At 38.6% G+C, this 26,365-nt stretch overlaps 1 protein-coding gene across 1 annotated transcript; it reads right to left on the minus strand.

Annotated features, from left to right (window-relative positions):
* Positions 1 to 4,277: 4,277 nt before the first annotated feature.
* Positions 4,278 to 25,776, minus strand: LOC145771291 (carbohydrate sulfotransferase 11-like). Its single transcript, XM_082583031.1, has 6 exons — positions 25,553 to 25,776; positions 19,012 to 19,205; positions 16,741 to 16,856; positions 15,795 to 15,986; positions 12,513 to 12,653; positions 4,278 to 5,529 (listed from the first exon to the last, which is right to left on the minus strand). The coding sequence occupies exons 1-6, from the start codon at positions 25,749 to 25,751 to the stop codon at positions 5,178 to 5,180; spliced, it is 1,194 nt and encodes a 397-aa protein (XP_082439157.1). The 5' UTR covers positions 25,752 to 25,776; the 3' UTR covers positions 4,278 to 5,177.
* Between the last annotated feature and the right edge of the window lie 589 nt (positions 25,777 to 26,365).

The following is a 26,365-nucleotide window of genomic DNA, read 5'->3' on the forward strand; positions in this document are numbered from 1 at the left end:
GACAATGTCCCAGGGCCAGAACCCAGGCCCTTAGAATTCTTGAGACATAAAAAATAGATCCCAAAATAAATATCACAAACAGTGTTGCCAGATTCGTTCCAATAAATTTTCTTGCACCTGCTTTGAAAATTCCCCAACGCAATAATACTTCATCAGCTCCTTTTCGTCGCAGTTCGTCTTTATGTAAAAAAAAAAGATGTTGATTGTATTACTTATTTGAGTCATGGTCTTTTAAATAAGGCAGTGACTTGCTGAAAAACTCAGACGGATCCAAGCTGAACTCAATCTACTTTTCAATTTCTTTCTGCGTGTGGTGAAGGCCTATTCCATGGCGGCCTAACACTGGCCATGCCAACGTGTAAGCTTCGCATTTGACTGGAGGCCGATCGGCTGCGCTTAAATAGCATACAAAACTAGTAGCATAAGGTTATAACTTGAGTAGCAGTAGGAGGTAAAGTAGGCCTATCCTATGACGACGACATAGAAAAAGGTAGCCTATCTGGACAGTGGACACCTGTCCTATAGCCTACAATTTTGCGACTGGGGAACTCCTGTAGTACCAGTTCGCAAGGCTTCTACCGAAGGTAAGAAATCCAAATTAAGAGTTTGTGGTGACTATTCCTCCACGGTTAATCCAGAACTTAAAACTCACAGGCACTCTTTGTCTCTTCCAGAGGATTTAATGCAGAAACTAGGGGGTGGCCAAGGATTCACTATAAGATTGACCTGGCAGATGGTTATAACTAGATTAGGCTAGGTCCAATTTTTATTTATTTATTTATTTATTTGCAATCAGACTCAAAGTCCATAGAATTTAAATTTTTTAACAGTCATCACACAAAATATCAGACTAACACAACATCAAGTAGGCTACATCAAACAACGTACAAAATACTGTTGTAGTGAATATAAAATGTAGAATTAAAGTAATAATCAGAAGACATAACATTGCGCAAAAGTGGATTAATTGATCTTTTGCAACGTTCTACAAATGCATAGCAATTTTTTCTTAATAGAGCATCAAATGTTAACACGTCGTTCTGTACCTGATACACTCTAGCACTGTCGCATCTCGACAAATTGTGGATAATTCTGTACGAGTCGTTGTAAGCAACTCGTATGCGATTTAAAGTAGAAGTTTTATAGTAATGAGTTGAAGAACATTGGCATTAAGTACCAATAAATTGTTTTAATATATTATTATTATTACTATTATTATTTATTTGCGTCAGACAAAGCTGTCCATATCCAAAACAAAACAACGAGTTAATACACAAACTGCAAATGCACAAAGGTCACAGTGAGCCACTTTGGATGCCGTCGGTTAAAAAGCTCACTAAATAAGCTATCTAGGCCTACTGTTACAAATTTACATACAATGAGCGTTGGAAGAATATTGAAAGTATTCAGAACGATAAAAACAATCAGATGACATCAGGTCTGATGTAAAACGATTTGAGGTGTGAATGCAACGGTTAATAAACGAAAACATGTTTTTCCTCAATAAAGCATCAAACGTTGTTAGCCTATATTATTCATTACTTGATATTCACGGGCACTGACATACGAGGCAAATTGTGCAATATTCTGAAAGAGTCATTGTAAGCAACACGTAATCGTTTTATACTAGAAGATCTAAACTTGTTCCACAACTGGGATGCGTAAAACGACATGCAATATAAGAACGAAATACCGTAGGCTACAATGTTTTTTACAGCGGGTGAGCATTTAGAAAAATGCGATTTTGCATTATTTGCAGCACAGTACTGAGAGCGTACTTGCCTTGAAATATCATTTTCATCTGAGAGAGAACTCTCAATAAATACACCCAGATATTTTATACAGTCTGTGAAGACAATTTTAGATTTACCTAGATATAGCAGAGGAGCACGTGAAAGATAAAAGTTTTTTTGGGGGAGAATAACATACCAAATGACTTTTTAGAATTGAAAGTAATTTCACGTTCAACAGCATACTTGTGGCAAACATCTAACAATTTTGTAAGCCACACAAACTAAGCGAGATGCAGCAAATGTCATCACTCATCAGCAAACATAATATGATTTAGACAAGAGTTGCCAACATAGCAACCAACTAGCAACCAACCATAGAGATGAAAGCCCTAATTTCACAAAGCTATGGAAAATCGTAAATTGTATGTTATCGAAATCTAACCAGAAGCTCTGGTCTAACTTCTGCTTATTTCCTGTAATTTTGTAAGGACGCTATCTAAAATGTAGCCTATGTTTGTTTTTCCCTTGGTGTGTATTTTAAAGCGAGGGAACATTGTATTTTTCTGTTATACCGTAGCTTAAATACTTTTTTTCTTTTCTGTGTCTGAAGTGACAAAATATCATTTCTGTAAAATGGCAATGGACTAGTAGCCCACTAAACGGTATGGTTGTTTCGTTGTCTCCCTGTCAGTATGGAAACTTATGCCACTTTTGAGGTGTGTGTATATACTATATAGGCTATGCAACTGCCATATTTTGACCACAATAGGCTACTGTTCCTGTTACTGGCAAATAAACCATTGATTACTTCACAATGTAGATTTTAACGACCTGTTTTAGCCTGATGCTGCGAGTTCTCTGTGGTAATAACGAATTGCGCTAGCTTTCGGAACACACTTTCCCAATCATGTGCTATGACGAATAATAATAATAATGTTATGGTTTTATTTATTGTCGCTCTACAACAGCTAAAGTCTTTTAGCGGTAGGGCTCATGTTTAATTTTATATCAGGTTTTACGATGTTATCACATTATTACCCGATTTATTCTCACTGCGTTACACAAGAAAGAACACAATCGGTACCGTTTTTACAGTCTTCGGTTTGACCCGACCTGGAATCGATCTCAATCTACCAGCACCAGAGTCGAAGTCAAAAACCACTCGGCCACTGAGCTGGTGCTATGACGAATGGTGTTGAAGTCAGTGAGTCGTTCTTTTATGCGGCTCTTTTGTTTGGCTTGAGACTGCTATGGCTGTTGAGTTTCTGTGTTAGGCGTTATTGCTGTGAAATTTTGTTGAATCCGTTGATTAATAGATTAGGTGACAGGCCTAGTTCTTCCCTTTCGGCACCGTTGTTGATTTTCTTTCGGCACAGCGCCTCGCAGCATCAGGCTAAAACAAGTCGTTAAAATCTACATTGTACCGTAAAGTAAGCAACGATCATGCTGCTAAAAGCGAAACTCAATCAATTGCAAAACCATTGATTGATTGACAAATTGCTAAAAACACAATTTTAAGCAGAGCAAGGTTTCATGCGAGGAAAAGTTTTTGATAATTTGCTGGAAGTATAATTAGAAGTTTGGGCCTGAGTCTGTCTACAATGTAGACAAAACTGGTCATGGTCCATGAACTGGTGTTACAACTGTGCTAATGGTCTAACATTATCAGATTAGTATCTAAACTGGGTAGGCAGGCGCGGATTTATGGGGGGGGCCCCCCCCGAAATTTTGTGAAAAATTGTATGTTTCCGCATCAAATGGTTTGATATGCTTCTAAACAGCTGATATTAGTCCCTCGGCATCACAATTAATGAAAATGGTTGTTTTAATGTCTATTTTCTAGCATATCGTATATGTCGTAGTATCATTGTTCATATCTGTTTAGCTTTTTCTTTCTTTTTAATTGATTTCAAATTTTCTGGCCCCCCCCCCGAAAAAAACTCTTAGATTCGCGCCTGTGGGTAGGCTATACACGCTCAGTTGGCCGAGGAGAGAGGGACTCGGTAGCCTATATCTATTGTTTGTGTCATCAATGCGTTTGGCAATTTTATCCTTCCTCCATTTCTGTTTTCCAGAAAACATTATTGCGATTATTTTATTCATGGAGCTCATTCTGGATCCAAAAAATTGAGGAAGTGCAGTAGCAATCGGGTAGCCTACAAATCAGTTGTGTTTTATTACAGCTCCATGTCAACTTATCATAAACTTTGAAACTACGTTGAAATCACTTTGATTGTTGAAACCATATGGTAATTACTTTGTTCTTGTTAGAAACTATTCCTAGAAAGAAAACTCTGTCATTTTTACATTGCTTTAAGGTCTGAAGACGTCAAATCAATGTAGAGAAAGAACGGATTTTGCTGTCTGGGAAGATCGCTGCTTTCCTTGTACTTATTGCTTGACCACCTCTTTCACGTAATAGTTTCTGTCCAACAATATTTTCTTTTTGGTTATTTTGTTTTGTTTTTGTTGCTTACGACGACAGCGCAAGCAAATTGTCTGATAGAAATCTACAATAAAAGAGATACTCAAATCTGGCGCGTTATTTATATTTGTATTTTAGTGAGTACGGTATCTTACATGATTAGTCATAAACATACTACAGTGTAAATTGAATGGCTTTTGGTTCTTAGACGCTATCGTAAAAATTAATAATTTAAAAATCAAAAGCCTGCAAATAAGAAAATTCAGATACGTCAAAACCACACAAACAAAAAAGTCAATATTTTGGGTATTGTTGCTAAGGGATGCTTGGCTCCATAAAAACAAGAAATTATGAGTTTCGGAAAGCATTGGCTTATGAAAAACAAATGCAATTTTTGTTTCAATTTGATATTGAAAACGATATAAACCATTGATATTAGGCCAATATAGGCTACTTAGTCATTTTTGCATTGCACAACAATGTAAACCGCCATTGTTTATTGAAAATTTTAGTCATTATTTACATTGTAACATAATGTGAACAAAGCCAGATTTTCCAACGAGTAAAATATCTATGAGTTTCTTGCATCGAAGATTTCAGAAGTAAAGCACGATGTAAAATTCGCGCGTAAAGCTATCTGATATAATACACTGGCACTCACCCTCCGCATTGCGTTGGAGCGGGCTCATTGTTTTACAGAGCTTTGCGTAAAATTAGAACGGTAATTAAAAGGCGGCAACATAAAGCTAACTAATCGTTTTTGGGTGCCTTTGCAAAAAATGAAATATCAAGTTAAGCATACAAAATGTCAGAATATTAAGTTTTCAAACTTATAGACAAGTGATTTTTCTACACATTAGTACAAATTCTGTTCGAAAAAAATCCAGCAGATCACAAGTAACAGCTGGTTGAATTTGGTCCAAACACGCCCTCCCCCACCGCCTTGAACAGTAAACTTGCGAAAAAAAAATTGAAAAACAACAGGTTTAAACAGCTGGTACAAAGTCAAGCGTACTTTATTAATATCCATGATATAAATAAGGGTCGTAATTATAAAATAAAAAATCTTCTCTATACAAAGCTCTTAATATTTGTACGTGGTTCTCAGGTACTTGTTTATAATATTGTGTAGCGACTGGGTTGTCGCCAACCGTTGTTTCTCTCATTTTGATATAAATATCTTCTTTAGAAACGTTAAACCTCGAGTAGTCGATTGCATAATCCCACATGCGATTAACGTCTTTGGCAAGATCATTAAATCTCATAATGCAGCTGTAGTTGAAGGCACAAGGCTGACAGATATCCACTTGAGGCTTCCAGTGTCGATCCATTTTGTCAACTTTTCCTTCTACGTACTGATCAACTAGAAATCTGAAATACAGCCGACAAATCATTTTACAACTTTTCACAAAGCAAAATCTATACGAATTGCTCATCTTTTTTTGCTTTACGTAGAAAAGCAATAAAGATTTAGCCAATGAATTATTATTAGAAATATCTCCCATCAGATGGCAGATTTTATTTGTTCAGTATGATTTCCATCCCTTAACCCTATCGTGCTTGTCAACTGTTTCATTACAAAAAGTGTCATGATTTTAATGAATAAATTCTTGGTTTTCTTAGCAACATATTCTGTAACGTTTAGTCAGAAGTGTGGCTGCAGTGTTGCGTAGCCTACCCACGCTTCTTGATATTTTTACTGAAATTGATTCTTTTTTGGTAATTTTTAGATTCTAACGTGTCACTGATGACTTTGACAAATAGATGGTAGCCTATGTATATGATTTAGTTTAGTTAGATACCAAAATCATGTTCCTATACTTTAAGTAGATAGTTAGCCTACTGAGTTATGGCCAATTTTTTTTATTTCCAAAATTTGCCACAGAGTCAAATTTGGAAGGTTTAATTGTACTCTTAGACATCGATTAGAGTTTTTTTTTGCATAAATACAACAGTTTAATATTTGGCAGTAGTTGTTTTGAAAAAGTCGGGAGGTCTGGATGCACATTATAGCCCATACATGTGGTCTGCTGTAGTGGTAGCTATAATGTCTTGATAAACTGGAGATAAAAGAAAGATTACAAGTACCAAAACATATTTATTGTTGAAATAAAGTTCACTCAAACAATTACAGTATTTGGCTTTCAAAATTTCGGCGTGGCTACACTGTTCTTGGTAGTTGGTGTATCCCTTACAATATGCCTGCTTTCGGCACGCTCTATAACTCCCCACGAGTTCTATTGCTTCCCTTGCTCAACCGACCAGGATACGCTACTGACTGGAGGCAACATTTTGGCCAGTAGCAGGATGTTCCGGGCAGAGAATTGCAACTCCGGCCGGAGGTTGGAGCTTCCTGCCTTTGATAATATCTACTTCATATAATCAATGTTCCAACCAAGCAGCAGTTGTTTACCACTCTCACCCAGCGGTCTAAAAGATGCCTTATGGCAATGTTTGGAGTCCTTTTATAGGATCCATTCAGGTATAAACATTTGTGTAGATTTCAAATTTGGCAATATTTCCTATCCACCCGATATAGAATTGTTTTTAAGATATTGAAGATTTTTGATTGACTTTCTTGATTCAGTTTTCAATCTTACATTCCCTGTAGCGCCCCATGTTGCATCGTCTAGCCTATATGCAACAAACATTTTTGAAAGTGCATGACTTTGGGTCGAGTACCCTAGTAGTTTCGTTTGCCGTTTTCACACTCGAACCCAGTCGTATTTTAGTCAGTTTTTACATATATTTTCGCATTGCTAAAGTGTGTTAAAACCACTAGGTAGTCCAGTCCATGGACTGTCTAAAATCAAATGATCAACAGTTTCATAAAAAATGAAGGGGTGCAGGCCTACCAGCAATCCAGCATACATCTATATTATAGGTAGATTCTATAGGATTGGCCCATGATCCAAGAGAAGGATCCACAGAGGATACAAACAGATCAACAAGTGGATAAAAAATAACAGTAACTTCTCAAGTACATGTAGCTCCAAACAAAGTGAAATTTACATGACTTTTGACTCTTTTTTTATTTCTTTGAAGATAATGTCTAAAAAGATATTATTAAAAGTACCTACTGACTGTCCTATCCGCAGTCTTGTTCGGACAGTCCTGTCCGTAGTTACTTTTAATAATATCTTTTTAGACATTATCTTTAAAGAAATAAAAAAAAAGAGTCAAAAGTCATGTAAAGTTTACTTTATGTGGAGCTACTGTGTAGGCTACATGTAGGCTACTTAAGAGGTTACTGTTACTTTTTCATTTTTGAAAATTTGACTGTTTCTTGGGCACTACGGAGTTGACCAATGTTGCAGGCAACATGTGTAGCCTATTCTTGTATTTCTACACTACCACCATGATACAAAAATTAGGTTTATTCAAGGTCATGAACCGGACCACAGCCACATACACCTCTGGACCAGAGCTAGTTGAAAAAATGGCCCGAATTGAAGCCAGAGGTCGTTACTTGTTCCATCACTACTAATAACATATGCCAATGACATGCAGGACGCTGAATAATACAGATACATTTGTGACAAGTACATAACGAATGGAAACGTTACAGTCGTTCAAACGTTCAAACGTTCTACAAACGTTCATCATTCTGAAGTTGTCGTTCTGCTGAACGGACGTGTTTTTTTTTCTCTCTTCTCTCTGGCTTCGGGCGTAATGCCAAGTGAAAAATCAAGAAAGTCTGGTACTTCTGTAAGAGAGGGCGACTCGGACAGCTCTAATCAAAACAGTTTGGATAAAATGGTTGAAAAATGCATGCCTAGAATGAAAGAATTGATAAACAAAGCAATGGAAAGACTGGTAAAAAAGCACGAGGAAGAGGTTTTACTACTTAAAACTGAAATTGAGCAGCTAAAAGACAGCCAAAACTTTATATGCAACAAATATGAAGAGTTGAAAAAACAATACGAGACCGTGGTGAAATCAAACAAAGTACAGGAAACTGAAATTGAAAAGCTAAATACTAGTGCAAAGAAATTAGAAACCAAAACAAACAAAGAATGTATCAAATTAGATAATCTAGAACAATACGAAAGACGAAAAAATCTTGAGTTTGTCGGAATACCAGTGAAGAAAAATGAAGATATTTGCAACATTGTTATTCAACTGGCCAGCAAGCTCGATGTTGAAGTAAAAGAAGATGAAATTATAGCAGCACATCGACGACAACAGAAGGATGATGCGAAACCACCTGCGGTCATCGTGCGCTTCAGCAATCGCAACGTGCGCAACAGCATCTATAAAAATCGCAAAGCTGCTCGAGACCAAGTATTCCCAATAGAAGGAATGAGAGAACTGTACATCAACGAAAATTTAACACAGCAACGAAAGAGGCTTTTCTGGCTCGGCAAACAAAAAGCAAAAAGCAAAAAATATCGATATGTTTGGACTACAAATGGACGGATATATGTGAGAAAGAGTGACGGTTTCGATTCAATTATAATTAACAAAGAAGACGATCTAAAAAAGCTGTGATGGTGGGTGTATTTGTTATTCCTCTTGTCTTTTCTTTACTTATTAGCCTACTTTTACCTGTTTTTAACTGTTTTGGAAATACCACAACGGTATGCTTATGGAATTAATAGATGAAGACTTTAGTAGTAACTATCGAAATGTATGTGAAAAACACACAACCACCAGTGTCATAAAAGAATTACTTACAAACACGACATCAGATCTAACTGTTTGTCATGTTAACATAGTGAGTCTAAATAAAAACATAGAAAAACTAGATCAACTCCTTTCTGACATTTTAAAACCAATAGATATACTCTGTTTGACTGAAACACGACTAACCACTAGCACTGAAAGTCTCGTTCGGCTTCCTGGGTACGAACTAATTAACGTGAATTCCAGCACAAAAGCAGAAGGAGCTGGTATCTACTTATCAAATAAATTAACCTTCAATAACTTAGACACTCTCCGCCTTAATTTAAAAAACTGCGAAGACGTCTGGGCTGAAATCTCGTTGCCTAACAATGAGTTCCTTATCATCGGATCGATTTACCGCCATCCTTCTAGCGACATAAGCTGCTTTCAGGAAAGCTTTATTAATTTGATTAAATCATTCAAACCTAAGCAGAAGTATCTGATCCTAGGTGACTTCAACATCGACTTTGGAAAGTATAATGAAAACAATAAATTCAAACTTTACTTTGATGGAGTTACCGCTGCGGGTGCGTTACAACCAATAAACATACCAACTAGAATAACTACAACCACCAGCGCAATTATTGATCACATTTACACCAACTGTTTACACGCCCATAAAATGAAACCCTTTGTAATTTCAAGTGACGTATCGGATCACTTGCCCATTATGGTCAAAACAAAGTTTACGGCATCACATAAAGAGCAGTCGAGGCCATTGATTAGAAAAATCACCGCACAAAGGCTTGAAAAATATCTAGCTGATCTTGATTCTATCCTTCAAACTCCAACCGCAATAAGCAGTAATAGTATTGAATGGCTTATTGCTAAAATGATCTTCTTAACAAACCTACATTTTTCTAAAGTTAAACAAACACGTAAACAACATTCCTCATCAGGTAAACCTTGGATTTCTAATCGTATCTTGAAGCTTATCAAAAAACAAACTAAACTTTTTCAAAAATTTCTCAAAAATAAGGATCCCACAATACACAGTGAATATAAACAATTTCGTAACAAATTAACTCGCATAAAAACTAAAGCGAAAAAGGCTTATTACAAAGAAATATTCAAATTGGGTAGGAGTTCCTCAGATACTTGGAAGACTATCAACAAGATAATACGTAAACAAAACAAAACTAATGAATTACCATCCAAAATCTCTCTTAACAATCACACAACTACAGAAAAACCAGAAGAAATCTGCGAGGAAATGAATAACTATTTTGTGAATATTGGTCATAAACTAGCCAAAGGTAAACAAATAAGCACAAATTACAGAAATACTCTAAAAAATGGACGGTCTAGCCCTGTTACTTCCGTCAGCCTGCAACCAACAGATAATAACGAAGTAATAAATATAATTGATGACCTCAAGCATAACAAGTCCCCAGGATACGATGACATTCCCTTGACTATTATAAAGAGCTCCAAGTTCTTAATAGTTCCTTATCTTACCCGAGTCTTTAATAACTGTATGATTACTGGACACTATCCTGAAGATTTGAAAATAGCCAAAGTCATACCTATCTATAAATCAGGCTCCAAGCAAGAACCTCAGAATTACAGACCGATATCGATTTTATCGCCTTTTAACAAAATATTTGAGACAATCATTCACAAACGCTTGGCTAATTTCTGGGAAAAATATAAACTCTTCTCCCCTTTGCAATTTGGATTTCGGAAAAACTACTCAACCAATTTAGCAATTACTCACTTCCATAAAGATATCATAAATGAACTAAACAACAATCACATTGTGTGCTCACTGTTTATAGATCTCAAAAAAGCATTCGATACAGTTAATCACGAAATCTTAATTGACAAGTTGAATCATTATGGCGTAAGGGGAAACGTTAAAAACCTTATTCATTCATACCTAACCAATAGGCAGCAATATGTACATGGCGGGGAAATCAACTCTTTTCGCTCAAATATTACTATTGGAGTTCCTCAGGGCAGTGTACTTGGCCCCTTTTTGTTTTCAGTTTACATAAACGATCTTCTCGATGCAACTAATTTGAAAACTCTACTCTATGCTGATGACACAGTTCTCTATTTGGCTCAAAAAACTACCAGCAACCTCCAGCCGATAATGAATAAAGAATTATGCAAACTCTACACTTGGCTTGATAACAATCAGTTGACACTCAACTTGAGTAAAACTAGCTACATACTCTTTAACAATAAAAAGACTACACTCTCCGATATGCAAATTAAACTAAATGGTACAATAATTAAGGAAGTTGACCACACACGCTACTTAGGAATCACAATTGATAACAAACTCAACTGAAATAAACACATTGATAGCCTCTCGAAAAAACTATCCTCTTCTTCAGGCGTACTGAGTAAACTTAGAAAATTTACTTCTAGAAAAGTTCTCATCAATATTTGTTATAGCATTGTACACTCGCACCTACAATATGGAATTATCAACTGGGGATGCACAGTAGCACACCCACAAAATACTTGAATAGAGTTCAAGTTAGACAAAATAAGATAATTAAAATCGTTACAGGAGCATTTGAAATGAAAACTAAATTACTGCCACTTTACCAAGAAAATAAAATACTAACTGTTAATTCTACTTATAAACTAGAAATAAGCAAATTTATGTACAAATTTTATAATAATAAACTACCGGAAAACTTCAAAACTTTCTTTACACATGTATGAGCTATTCATTCGTATAACACCCGACGTCCAAGCTCCAATTCACTTTTTACTAAACAGGCAAATACCCAATTATTTCAAATAAGTTTAAAATGCATGGGAATCAAGGTATGGGACAGTTTACCTCAAAATATGAAAAAAAACATGAAAAAAGGCTTCAAATTTTTCAATAAAATGTGCAAAAAACACTTCTTCAATAATCAAGAGCTATAAAAACGACATCCACTACCTGACTATGTTAATTGTTATTATTTTTTGTAGTATCTGTATTTGTTTTCGTTTTTTTCTATTCTTCCTTCCTTCGTCTTTTTTGTGTCAATTTGCTACAATTTTTAAATACGCAATACTTTCTTTCGTATAACTATTTGTATGAGAGAGTGTAGACTCGACGACCTCCTACGCCTTCAGGGCTACGGTTTTTCACACTCTCTCATTGGATGCACAGTGTCAGTTTTTGTTTTATGTATGTTTCGGCGTTTCGCATCCAAACAAAAATAAAATGACCATCCATCCATCCAGTCTGAGTGATTTCATTAAAAAAAGATGCCACGCTTATCACAGTACTTTGACATTAAGTTGAAAGATTAAGATAAGTTGTAGGTAGACATTGCACTAAAACCAATTTATGGGATTGAGAAAAGTTAATGCTATGACTTTGGGAGTGCCATGGCGTAAAGAGAGCTGCAGAATCACAACGACAATTGACTTCTGCACTACAAAACATGTTCAAATGGAACCAGACAATTGAAAATGCGAAGAACATTTAAGGCCTTAAGCATACCGTACCTTAAAGACTTAAATGTTGATTAATTAAAAAAAAAACTTGAGGTCTTTCATTTTAACCATTTGGAACGATTTTAGAGGGCGCCAGCGTAAAAATTTAAAAGTCGGCAAATAAGGACTAGGCCTACCTTAGTGTAGATGTTAAAAATAATGGAGCCAGAACTTGATCCTTGTAGGGCACCGTTTTCAGGCGTTTACAACAGTTTCAAATTACATTGTAGAAAACTTACCTTACCAACTGCGCAAATGATATTGCTCCGGTCCTCATTACGTTTATGTATTTTAGGACGTCATTTTGGTGCGAAGATGACAGCTGTTTAAATGTTTTCAAAGCTTTGATATCTTTTTCTTTCTTTTTCAGCAAATCTTCACTGAAAAAAAAAAAAAAAAGGAATATATCAACAACATTCTCAAGGTTGGCAAGCAATTAGATGGAAAAACTCCCAAGCAGCATACAGTAGGCTATCATGTACAGTGTTAGGCCTAACTGCTAGTTTGTAATGAGACGTTCTTAGCTAATTCAGATAAACATGCAACTTTTATTACTTTTAATTGTGTATTATATTTCAAGTATAAACTCCTTGTAGGTATTTACCACCACCATTCGAAATCTCTCTTTTACTATAAATCTCTAACTGTCTTTCAATCTTAATTTGATACGATTGTTCATTTTGAATTTGAATCTTTCTTCTTCTTTGTGTACCATGCCTGTTCCAGGTTAAGGCGTTCATGCATAATTCTTTCCATTTATCTCGGTATTTGACTGTTGTTGTGGTTGTAACCAGGGGCGCCGGAACGATTTTTGACTGGGGGGGCAAGATTACGAAAATAGGGCACTTTTGTTTACTAAAAGGCCAATTTTTTTTCAAGTTTCAAGATAAGATATAGCGATAATGCTAATCTATCAGCTCACTATGTATTGAGTAATGATAGCCTACAAGTGTCCGGTATACAAAGAAGGGCATCATGCTATGTTATAATGATGTAACCTACTGTCAAGCCTTAAAGCAACCTGCGGCCATGGCCGCTAAGTAGTGCTTGAATGACCGCCGGTGCTACCTCCTCAATCGGCCAAGTTTGGTCGCCGGTCTCTTCTAGCCAATTATTTAATTTCGCAATAGAATGATCGTGGATTAACTGTCGAAAACATGTAGTATCAAAGAGTGACGCAAAATTACGTCAGCGCGTCATAATCGCCACTGTTGCATTGTGCGGGAAGATTTTTGTTATTGATGGAAGATATCCATCTGCGATCACCAGCGCTGTAAGTCTTGTTTGTAATTCTCGACGTTTATTTTAACAAAGTCTTAATCCGAAGTGCTGATTTACATCAGCTGGTAATATTGTCGTTTTTATGTCGATTCGATGTTGTCGGACATTGAATCGTTGTTAAAAAGGAGAACTAAGTTAGTTGACATCCGAGGGGAAAACATTTGTTGGTCATATTTTGCAAAATTATGCTTCTTTTTAGTAATGTCCTTCACATCATTGAAATACTTATTTTATTACCTTGCGGTCATCGTCAACTCATGTCGAATGTTGTTTTTCGTTGCTAAAAAGAAGTCTAGGGGAGTGGCCAACTTCTTTAAAATCAGCCACATTGGAGACACTCGTGCGAGTGTCGTTAGATGGTCCCACAGTACTAGATTACAATCTCGATAAAGCAGTTATTGCGTGGTGTAACGATTCTATTGTAGGACGTCGCCCAGGCCCAGCCTTCAACAACGCTAAGTGATCATTTTAGCATTGTTGCAAGTTTAATTCTATTTAGGCCTACTTGTGCTATCGTTATTATTTGTATTTTGGCCTCCAAGCACGCAGATTTGGCCGCCGAGAAGGAGCTCCCGGTAAGCCACGATGGCTGCCGAAAAAAACGAGTTTGAAGGCCTGTACTGTGTTTCAAAATTTTGTGCCGTAAATATTATTTTGAGGCAAAAATGAAAGATCATAATTAGGCTAAAAGGGAATAGCAGAAATTGTTATATTGCGAAATGTGCAGTAGCTTACATGACTTTAAAAGGGCACCATTGCCCCCCCTGCCCCTCCATCTGCAGAAAAATTGAGGGCAGGGGGGCATTCGCCCCCCCTGCCCCCCCGCTTCCGGCGCCCCTGGTTGTAACGTGAAGATTATCTTTGAGATTACTGAGGAAAGTGAGAGGCTGTTTTCTAAATATTGTCTTTAACATTTAAAAAATCATTTGAGATCATTTGGCCCCTGCAAACGAGAAGATCAGTGACTCAATTGCAGGGGCTCAATTGTCTTGGACAGTCAGGCAGCCTTGTGTTTTGCTGTTTGGGTTTGGCGAACAATTTCAACATAGGTAAAATTGCTTGCTACGAAGAATATCTGCAGTTGTAAGTTCGTGGAAACAGTGAAGTGAGTTTAAAAAAGAGTAAAAAGGTCGAAAGTTAGTGATTGGATATTGCATCCGCAGTGCAAAGCTGCAAAGTGTCGAAGTTGTTGCGAAGAGGCAAGAGAGCACATTATAGTTATGTTACAATAGACCACTATAAATTGCCGAAAATTAAATACGAAAATCATTTGGTTATCAGTTATTTGTATAAAGGAGGTGCCTCCAAAAACGTCTAAGTCAGTCAATGACAGCGTAGCGACAATCATTCGCAATGCAAATTCATGTGAACAGGAGTTTCTAGCCTGCCATCACTGCTTACATATTGCAGTAATTATATTGTAGGTAGATTCTATGTCAGCTGCATAGCCGAGTGGTGAGCTTATGAGAGCCCTGAAACGGCAATCGAAAGGGCGCCGGTTCGACACCGCTCAAGAGCATGCGGCTGTGTCTTTGGCAGGACACTTTAAGGCATGCCTGAAGGTGTGGACACGAAGATTGGCTTCCTTGCCTTCCCGTCCACTTAATCTAAATCTTCAACCACCAGGTGTAAGCCTGGATACAACAAGCAAAAACAGCAGTAAAAGCAAATGATTTTACTAGCATAGCTACATTGATAAAAATTACAACGCAACTCTCTATCATGCTAATTATAGGCTATAGTTTGTTCAACGTAGCAGATTAGATCAAAACGTTGATGAAAGGCCATATTTTGACAAAAAAACAATGACGTAGGAAAGCAATATGCCGGGTAGATTCCGAATTTTTTTTGGTGTGCTTTTGATCAAAAAAGTTTGATAACCGCTATCGCTACCACACAAATTTTTTTTTCCGCGTCAGAGGTTTTTCTGATGCAAGTTGCCAATGGTGAAAGCAACTCTGTTGCTGTTGCTTTCCATTATCGTGTGGACCATGCACCCTAACTATTACAGTAGACATATAATATTATATGTTTTCTAGACAGATAGATAAAGTAGACAAATAAGGATAGAGATAGTTAACAGTGTTGCCAAATGTTCTTTAAACTACAAAATAAAACATTGAACTATTATATAACGTTATAAATTATGTCATAATTTTTTTTTTATTTGATATTAGATATTTTGATTGATTCCTTTGCTAATTCAAGTGACTTAACCGAACAGCGGCACCGATACGTACCCTCTCCCGACATCGTGTAGATATAAACGTGCTTGCTGAAGAGCTGCAGATTTTCCAATCCATTTGCGAAAATATAAATCGTTTTTTTCCAATTTGTCGATATAACCAGATACAACTCTTTCTAAAGGATGACGAGATATCAGAAACGATGTATATGTTTTCGTCCGTAAACGAGCTTCTCTTTCAGAAAGTCTGTAAGATAATGTAGCATGAAGACAAATGTTATTTAGAAAACACCTAAAACGCAAACTTGAATAATAATTAACCGACAAGTCAATAAATCTACCAATAGACTTTTCCTGCCTTCCTATTATTAGCAGGCAAGAAACTTTGTGTCACCGACAAGAGAAAGGGTAGACATTAAAATGTTATAGGCTACGTCTTTTGCTTTTGCGATTTTCAACATTTACTAATCCTAACATAGGCTATATAGATAGAAAATTTTTAAACTAGCTATGTATAGAATGAGACTTTTCACCACGTAAAGTCTGCACGAAGAAAATACATTTAATTCTAAACAGGTAGGCTACACTTTTGACTGTTTTAGCTCCTTGATGAAGTTAATCGTGTCGACCAACAAAACGTCGAAAACAAAGCAAGTTATCACTTTCAATATTTATCATTAGCTTAGCCTAACTAGAGTCACTAAAAAAAAAACACCAGAAATCTGAAGAATTAATGAAATAATTTCTAAATCAACAGCCCACTATTCATGTTAAATGTAATCTGAGGCATTTAATATAGGGAGCATGACTTGGTAATCAATTTTTTTGCTAAAGCTTGCGAAAATTGTACCCTAACATAAACGTAACTTAAATAAAATTGTAGTCATATATCCATACATATTTCCAAGCACTTATAATACGTTTATACAAGTGCTTGTGCTATATGCATTTTTATTGTGTTAATTAATTGACAGGTTTGCAAAAAAATACTGTGTACTTACTCGGTAAAACACTTGTTTCCCCAGTACCCACATTCGTGTTTCTTAGTCCACGAATGTTCTTTCTTAAACGAAGAATCCAATCGAACCAATAACTTCTGCAATGTTGTACTTGCCACCTTCAAAAGATAGCTATGTTTAGGCGCAGTATTACCTACAACAGGTTTACTTTCATGTTCACATCACCGCATAAGCGTAGGCTTCAAACCAAAGTGAGATATGTCAATGTCAGATGGGAAGTCATTTCCAATTATTTCCAAGGTTGATTCAATGCTTTAGACTACAGAAAACGCAAGGTACAAGGAAAGTTGAACGTATTTTTTGCAATTACGAAGACTGTGTATCTGAAGAATGCCAACAACTAAAAAAGTAAGAATATGAAAAGATTGTTCAAAGACGAGCAGTTGAAGTACATGATGGCGTCATCGCAAAGCGCAAAACTTCTAAGGCAGAGAAACAACACAGCTTAAAGATAAATAAAAGAGACTACCTCATCAATGTTTATATTTGTGCTCTCGAAAACTTCTTGTCCATAGGTCCCTTCCAGTGGGGACCAATGGGAAGTTTTAGTGGCTTTTTTAATACGTAAAAATTAAATACAATAGCAATACAATTTTACTATACTAGTGTGCAGGGGCTCCTGACACTTTCTGAGAGTGGGGGGTAATTTAAGCAGGGGTGGGAACAAAGTTTTGACATTGACAGGGAGCTTATTGGATTATCGCATCATATGTACTTTTGGGAGGTCGCCCCCCAGACCCACTTCGCATTATTGAAAGCTTCAGTTTCTTATACAGCGTCTTAAGCGATATGTTTCGCGCCGAAGGCGCAAATTTTTTGCTTTTCAGCACGATTTAAAATCGAAAAATTATTTCAACGAATCTGAAATCGCAAGCAAAAGCTCTTCAACATTTGCCACAATTTTTAAAGTTTTGAGACAATTTTGACTGGAAGTGGGGACGTAGGCTACGCAAAAATCCCTCTCTGTATTCTTCCTTGGCTCAAGTCCTCCAAATTTTGCATTCAGATGCTAAAAGGTTAGATTTGAATAGTCAAAAGCGTTAAGGTCAAAGCTAGACCTACATTCAACTCAGTAAAAAATAAAAGCTAAAATGCATTAACTTTTACAACAACTGAAAATAGGGAGACATCTTGATCGATACTACAGGGAGGCCTACCATTTGCGCCGTGTAAGAAATAACACTAAACAAAAAATGGAATTTTAAAAATAATAATATTATTTAAAAATAAATAGGAATTTAACTTGACTCAGCAAATAACTGTCCCTTGACTCAGCTATATTTTGCAATCAATTTTAAAAGCCACCCATCGTCTCGCCATCAGCAAAATCGCATGGCATGGCAAAACCATCAAACCCCGGTGGTTCAAACAAAGGCGAAGAGAAGCTATCTTCGCGAAAAAAGGCGCCGAGTTACAACGATTCAACACCGAAAGACATTGAAACAATGCAACTGTAGTGGGTTTCGTTTGTGAGTGATAAAACCGAAATTAAACAGTTTGTAGTAGTGAGAAATTATGACACAATTTTGGTAAAGAGGTCACTTTCTTCAACCACAGACATATACAGTATATGTCTGTGGTTGAAGAAATTATGACGTCATACATAGTGCATTGTGATGCGTACATTTTTGACAGAATACAGATGGTTTGGGGTTGTCGTACGAGTCGGAATTTCCAAGCAAAACCTTAAAAGTAGTACAACAAAATAAAAAAAACGAAAATAAAACACAAAAATATTAAAACTAATTTTTTTATCTCTACATTAGTGGGGGGGGGTAATTTTGCATTAATTACCCCCCACTCCAATTGGTGGGGGTTAATCACTCCCCAGGCCCCCCTCTAACGGAGCTCATGCTAGTGTGAAATAGATAAAGTAAGAACCGCAGCAGTTTATACACTTTTCCTTATGGTGCAAATTGTCCCCCCGAAAAAATTCAAAAAGAAATTGCACACTCTGTTAAAGCATCATTTGGCCAAGTTTTATTATTCATTTAGGCTGAAAGTACTCTCAGAATGCACAACTTTAGGTTTTTTTTTTGGGGGGGAGAGAGGCCCTTCCAGACTTTTCTGTGGATGCTCCACCTTAAGTGACTCATTGCCGGGCTCACTCACATATGCAAAGATACTTTTTTGCTCCCACTCCAACATTTGGTACTGGCTACGCCCCTGCATATATGCCTTGTAAAAAATTAAATCAACTTGATTGCCCCCATAGGTCCCCTACTTCTCCTGCATTAAAATCCAAAGACTTGCCTTCGGAGTTTCGCACATGACCAGTTTCAGTTTATCACTGAACTTGTAATGAAGAGAAAGCAAACTATAATTTTGTTGAGGCTTTTTCTTGCACTGTTCCTGCACATGAAGGAATCTACTCTGGTAAGGTTCTTCACAGGATAACGCGTGAATTCCATTGCAACCACGACCACTCGGAACTGATAAAAGTTCATCTAAATGAAGCAACAAGCAAATATATTAGAGATAATTATGCTCCGGGTAACTTTAATTTTAAGCCAATTGTTTATTTAGTTAGAGCAGTCATTCTCAACGGGGGCGGTACCGCCCCCCGGGGGGCGTTTTGGTTTTTCAAGGGGGCGGTATGATTACTTCGGATTAAGGGGGGCGTTTTGATTATTAGGGTGCATTCTGGTTTAACCCATCTACCACCCAGCGTAACGATTTCGTCAAAGAGCTCGTATTGTCGTGATAACATTTCCTACTTCATACCTGGTGGAAAAGGGATTCAGCTGTGTTTTTCTGCTACATACCAACCCACTTGACATATCCATAAGAGGTGATCTTCCAATGTTTCTCACTGGCTTTACACCGGATGTGGAAAAACTGGCACTTTCTCACCAAACCCAAGGTTCACACTGACTACCAGTAGGCCTATAGTCCTACTGTTTTCATGCTCGCAAATATATATTTGCTTTTTTCAAATATAGTTACTAGTCTCTAAAATCCTTACAGCCTGTTTCACTCTAAAATGGAATCATCAAAAGATCCTTATTCTAATAGAAATAGAATTCTATCTGAATAAGGATCTTCTGATGGTCCCCTTTTTAGGGTAAAACAGGCTGTAAGGGTTTTAGAGACTGGGTAACTAGCCTATATTTGATGTAATTTGCTCTGCTTGGCATAGAGCACTTTTTGTAGTATTAATAGCATTTTTTGTGTTATATTCGCTTTTCATAATTAATCGTTGTTGTTGGGGGGGGGGGGGGGGGGCGGTAAATTTTTGCCAATTCATGAAGGGGGCGTTGGGCCAAAAAAAGTTGAGAAACACTGAGTTAGAGCATAGCCATATTACGGTGCATCGCAGAAGTGCTATGGTTTGAGAAAACAAACGATACGAGCCGTGTCGGCCCTTTACAGGCTCATTTTAATTTTTCTAACCTAAGGATGAGGCCTCACCAGAATTTCAGCCACCCACTTTATCTTTGCTAGCAATGCATTTTCGAAAATTTGGTCTTACACTCTAAACCAGTGGTTCTTAACCTGTGTTCGATCGATCGATCGATTCGACGGAGCCAATTTGAAGGTTGAAAATAAATGCAAGTTGTTCATTGCAGTTTTATTGGAATTAGACGTGAACTTGCGATATAGTGCAGCTGATAACCTCTCATAATCAAACCAATTGTGTCAATTATGACTAAAGCATGAAATTTTCACCAGTGTTAGCACATACAATAAGGATCATTTTAAGATTGGGAGGTAAGTCAGATTTGACCTCTGATGACCCCGAGAGGTCAATGACCTCAAAGTATCAGAATATTGATATTTGGCGTCATTGGTTAATCTTAAAGGTGTGTATGATGTACAAACCATGCATATGCGTTATAATAAAAGTGTGTACACATTCTACAGAGTGTTGACTGTGTTAGTGTGTTGGTCATTATTATCAGAGTTGCCAGGTTGGCCCCTTTACGGCTAAACTTCACAAATTTGGCCCTTTTTGAAGTCGTTTGGCCATAAAATTTGGGTTTGGCCTTTTGGCCTTATTTTGGCTTTTTTCATATTGGTTTGGCTCCAAATTTTCCGTTTGGCTTTTTGCATTTAGCTTACTGTATTTTGTAAGATTGAAACAACAATGGCAACACTTGTCTTTTATTCTTTCAGTAGTGGTGAATGTTATTTGTTAACGCGCATGTGCAGAGTGTGCAGGCAGCAAGGATGGAAGTGTAGCACTCTTGCTCTTGTAGCGATGGTTGTTAGTTTGAAGTGCCCACTAAGATCTACCATGAAACCGAGAGGTGTTGGCGATGCATCATTGAAAGAAGACCTCGTCCAGTTCAAGGAACTTCGTCACATGCCAATGGAACTAGACGTCAACAGACTGGATGATGGCGATGGCATAGAAGCTAACTTGAGGAGACACAATGCTCAGTAGCACAAGAAATGTCGTTTAAAGTTCAACAAAAAATATTTGACCAGCAGAACAGAGCAGAATCCGCTTCAGGACAACAATTTGGTACCGCTACTCCAACTCTGCGCAGCACACGATCAGCAGCTGCCCACAGGCTTCCACAGTCAACCGAACCTATCTGTTTCCTTCTGCAATAAGCCAGCTGGCACAGCAGACTTGCACCAAGAAGCTACAATGGGAATTGACAAGAACGTTTGAAGATGCCACTGAATTCGAGGACACTGAACTGCTGGCCAAGCTGTCTGCAGGAGACCTGATTGCCATCGAGGCAAAATACCATCGCAACTGTCTCCGTGCATTATACAACAAAATCAGACCAGCATCACTGGTAGACAATGACGATGATCGATTGCATGGCTGAGCTGGTGGTGTTCATGGAGGACATGCATGAAGATGAGGACAATGTCCCTGTATTCAAACTCTACCACGTGGCTAACCTCTACAAGACCAGATTAGAGCAGCTGGGTGCCACGGAAACCAACAGGGTACACACAACCAGGCTGAAGGATGGGCTTCTTTCTGCACTTCCTAACCTGAGAGCGCATTTGCAGGGCCGAGACACACTTCTCTTGTTTGAGAAAGACATAGGTCCCTCTCCCACCCTGATGAAGGCCTGTGATCATGACAGTGATGCGATGTACCTAGTAAGAGCAGCACAGGTAGTCCATAGAGAAATTTTCGAGACAAGATTCACTTTGACGGTGCGTTCCGAGCTGATTCTCAGATAAATTCTGTGACACCATCCCTCCTTGCTCTGGTTAACATGATCCTCGATGGGGCGAACAATCCGAACATCAAGCACCAGACTCAGTTGGCCAACATAACCAACACAACTGCTGCGCTTACACTATCGCAGCTACTGGTGTTCAACAGTGTGAAGCATGCATGCTGCATATGGAGTCAACCTCAGTGCGCCACAACCGCGAGGGAGAAACCTCATTCCCACTCTACCTGACCCTCAAGATTCACGTTGTGACCAGGAGCAGAGAACTGATCGACATAGGCCTACTCTTCGGCCTAGGGATGTGTGTTTCGTATTATAGATTACTACAGCTCACAGCAGACATTGCCAATGGCGTCTGCCAGCGCTTCAACATGGAAAAAGTTGTTTTCCCACGCAAGCTGCGCCAGGGGCTGTTCACTTCTGGGGATGTTGATAATATTGACCATAACCCTAGCTCTGCTACGGCCAAGGATTATTTCCATGGCACTGATATATCCTTAATGCAACATCCATCACACATAAATGGTGGACACGACCTTGGTGTATTGGTGCTTGGGCAAGACATCTCCACATTTAAGACGTTAACACCTTTGCCTTCAGTGTACACAGGTGTGCAACCCGTTGCCATGAAGACGAAGCACTTCACTGCACCGGCTGTTCAACGTCTGGCAAGACCTCTCGACCTGCTGACTGCTAAAGCTGCTGTACACGAAGAGTATTGATGGTTGAAGACATTGACGTCAGCTCTAGAGAAGCAATCCATAGAGGAATGGGTGTCATGGTCTGCCTATATAGTCTGCGGCGCTGTTGCTAGAGGTTCTGTTGCTGGTGTGCATTCGATCGCTTCGTGAAGGAAACTTTTTGAGCTCTATGTGCAACCCTGACACACATCATGCCCTGGATGTTCGCCTTAAATTACATTCACTATTCCAGGTAGCTTTATGTACACATCCGTGATATGATAAACCTCATTGACAAGCACTTACATGTCCTTGCAGAATTCAAGTCTGGAAACTTTGTAGTACACAAGACCTGCAATAAGTTCTCTGCCATGGCGATCGACCAATGTCATGAGCAGAACAACGCTATGGTCTAAGGGTCTGGTGGAGCTATTGGACTGACAGGAAATCCTGGAGCACTCAGGCGCTGGATGGTGGCAGGGCCAGAAATAGCCAAGATCATTACAGAGTTTGAAGAGCAGGCCACGAGGAGAGGACATGACATAAGAGCATCATCACCATGACCAAAAACCTGGAGTACCGACAGCCTTTGTGAAGGATGTCAGGGTGCTTATGGAAGTGTGTCAAGAGATGGGAAATCCCTTTCTAGAGAGCTCTCAAGATTTACTGGTCCTTGACACGAAGGACATCGTGGAAACCCCAGTGGCAGAAACTGCGAGAAAGATTGAATCCCTTGGTGAGAAGCAATATACAATGTTTGTTTAAGAAAGGCTGGAACAATGTGCGAAGCCAGTTACAGACACAGCGACCAAGAACAAGTTGCCGCTCGTCAGTCGGCCACAGACCAAGACGCAGTCAAAGCAGTGAAGAGTGACTGCAGTCTCTTCTCGAGGCTGTATATTGCATGTCAATCACGTGACGGGGATCTTGACCAGTTTTTCTCCCATGAGAACCAGGCAGCTCCATCTTCATAATTTACAGGAAACTAACTGCGCATTGGAGTCAAAGCAGATCTATTACACTGCCTGAAATCAGACCAAACTGAAACCACTAGAGCACATGTGGTTGATGCCATAATCCTTGATGGGGCAGCTATTGTTCAAATGCTTAATCCTGTTGCGGCAAAGACCTTTGAAAAGTATATGAACACAGCTTTTGCACCTTACATCTTCACTCAACTGGAAAAGGTCCAAAGACTGGACCTCGTCTGGAATGTATATCTGCCTGACAGCCTGAAGGCGACGACCAGACAAAGGAGGAGTAAGGGCAACAGGAAAAGAGTGGCTCCCTTTACTGTTATGCCTAAGAACTGGAAGGACTTCCTTCGTGTTGACCAAAACAAGACTGAACTTTTTGGTTTCTTGTCACGAAAGACCATTCGTCTTCCAATTGCTGATGGCAAGAAAATGTATGCGACCTGTGGAATTGATGTCCTGTGCTCTCCTGCCAAGTTCGACTTGACCAACCTCTCCCCATGTTCTGAGGAGGAGGCGGATACACGCATGCTTCTACGTGGAAGATGCTGTCCAGAAGGGGATGAGAAAGGTGACCATATGCATCTACTGATGTAGTGGTACTGGCTGTGGCTTCCTTCAATCACATTAACTCTGACGAGCTGTGGATAGCTCTTGGTACTGGGTCCAGCTTCCGGTACATAACTGTTCACCGTTTGGCTGCTGCCATGAACCCCAGACGATGTGCTACTCTCCCAGTCTTTCATGCTCCCATAGGGTGCGACACTGTGTCTGCATTCGCTGGCAGAGGGAAGAAGACTGCCTGGGAGATTTGGACAGTTTTCCCAGAGGTGACTAATGCTTTCAAAGAACTACTACGCATGCGAAGTGATGTCAGTGAGGAGTCAATGTCACTGCTTGAGCGCTTCGTTGTGCTGATGTATGACTGCACCAGCGACATCATGCATGGAAGTGAACGACGCTTGGAAACAGCTCTTCGCACACAAGTCGAGGGCTCTAGAAAACATTCCTCCTACGCAGGCAGCATTTCAGCAACACATCAAGCGGGCTTCTTTCCGGGCCAACTGTTGGAACCAAACTCTGGTCCTAAATCCCATCTAATTGGGGCTGGACAAAGAAGGCTTCTGGGTGGCAGCCTCTCTGGACGACACTGCCAGAGGCATCAAAATCTTGCCAAGAACTGATCCACTGCAACTACAAGAAGGGGTGTAGCCTACAGGCTAATGCAAGTGCACCAAGGCTGCACTGAAGTGCACTGCATTATGTGCATGTTCGGGAGACTGTTAGCTGCGATGACACACCTCGACATTTATGCGGCAATATGGATAATTCGTCTGTATATGTATCATTACCGATATGTACTATTCATGTGTCTGAGGCCCGCCTAGCCTCACTGTAGCCTACTTCAAGCTTTTATAGCCTCTGTCTAATGTACATTAAACATTACACAGCAGAAAATTATCTTAACATGTCTTTCAAATAATTCCCGAGACAAACAAACTGCACCAGAATAGTGAAAAACTGTAATTTAGATCATTGACCTCTCAAGGTCATTAGAGGTCAACTTAGGCTACTTCCCGATCTTAAAATGAATCTTATGATATTATGTACTAACGCTGGTAAAAATATCATGCTTTAATAATTATCATAACATGTCTTTCAAATAATTCCCGAGACAGACACAGCCTACTGCACCAGAATCTTGAAAAACTGTAATTTAGGTCATGTTTAGGTCATTGACCTCTCAAGGTCATCAGAGGTCAAATCTGACTTACCTCCCAATCTTAAAATGATCCTTATGATATGTACTAACACTGGTGAAAATTTCATGCTTTAGTCATAATTTGCACAATGGTTATGATAACCCGCTGCACTAATATGTCGTAAGGGGTCGACATGGTTGTAAAGGTTAAGAATCACTCCTTCCAGCTGCTTGAAGATATGCTTGAGCCGTAGAAAAAAGTTGATTTATTATATCTAAGTGCATACCTACCTGACACTTTTTTTTCTGATATAGGATCGGACGCATCTTTGATAGAGTTTAATTCCGTTTTTACTGATGTATGTTTGCCGAAAGGTATCGGGTAAACTTCAGGTGTTTTTGCGAAAACCTTGTCGCTTAGCCCACAATCACAACTGTAGCTCTTTTCAATATTATGCAACATCATAATCAACAAGCAGCAAGCAGACATCGCACAAATGAAAACCTTAGTATAACTCTTCATGCTTCTAAAATAAACCTTTCTGTGTGGTTACACAAATCGTTCTTCTAAAGTCTAAACTAAAGCTTTGACAAGGAACAGGTTTGATAGTAAACAATGTGCTGCACAAAGTGAAAAAAGAAGAAACTTGTCGTTAAAGGTTCAAGTGAAACCGAACAATTTTAAATTTTACTTCTTTTAAATCTTTCGCTCAATCTTCAGTCAACCAGCACTGGACGAGGACTCAAACTCTCACTAAGTGAGAAAAATCGCCCATAAACTGTCTTTCAGGTGACCCGGCGACCCAAAGAAGTTATTTTACCATAACCAGTGTTCGCACATCATCGGTGGTCATGGCTGAAGGCAATGTATCCAAATTTTAACACAAGTTGCTTTACACATCCTTGTAGGCTACTATCTATCATAATGCCACTCTCCAAATTATTTTTTTTGTTTCCAAAATAACAGAGAACGTTTTTTTTTTATAATAAACTTTTAGTGTTTTACTTTCAGGTCTAGGCCATAAAAACTGTGTTTGATTACCGAAAACCTGTTTTGTAACAGATTATGGCTAGTGCATGTCCTCTTATTGGAGGATTTGTCCT

Source organism: Aplidium turbinatum, chromosome 5 (genome assembly GCF_918807975.1).
Source record: "Aplidium turbinatum chromosome 5, kaAplTurb1.1, whole genome shotgun sequence".
In the NCBI taxonomy this organism is placed as follows: domain Eukaryota; kingdom Metazoa; phylum Chordata; class Ascidiacea; order Aplousobranchia; family Polyclinidae; genus Aplidium; species Aplidium turbinatum.

Coding starts and splice junctions, on each gene's coding strand:
- LOC145771291 (XM_082583031.1), bottom strand. CDS start 25,751: ATGTCTGCTTGCTGCTTGTTGATTATGATGTTGCATAATATTGAAAAG. Junction 15,987..16,740: donor GGAAACAAGTGTTTTACCGA/GTAAGTACACAG, acceptor ATTATCTTACAG/ACTTTCTGAAAGAGAAGCTC. Junction 5,530..12,512: donor TCATTTGCGCAGTTGGTAAG/GTAAGTTTTCTA, acceptor GCTGTATTTCAG/ATTTCTAGTTGATCAGTACG.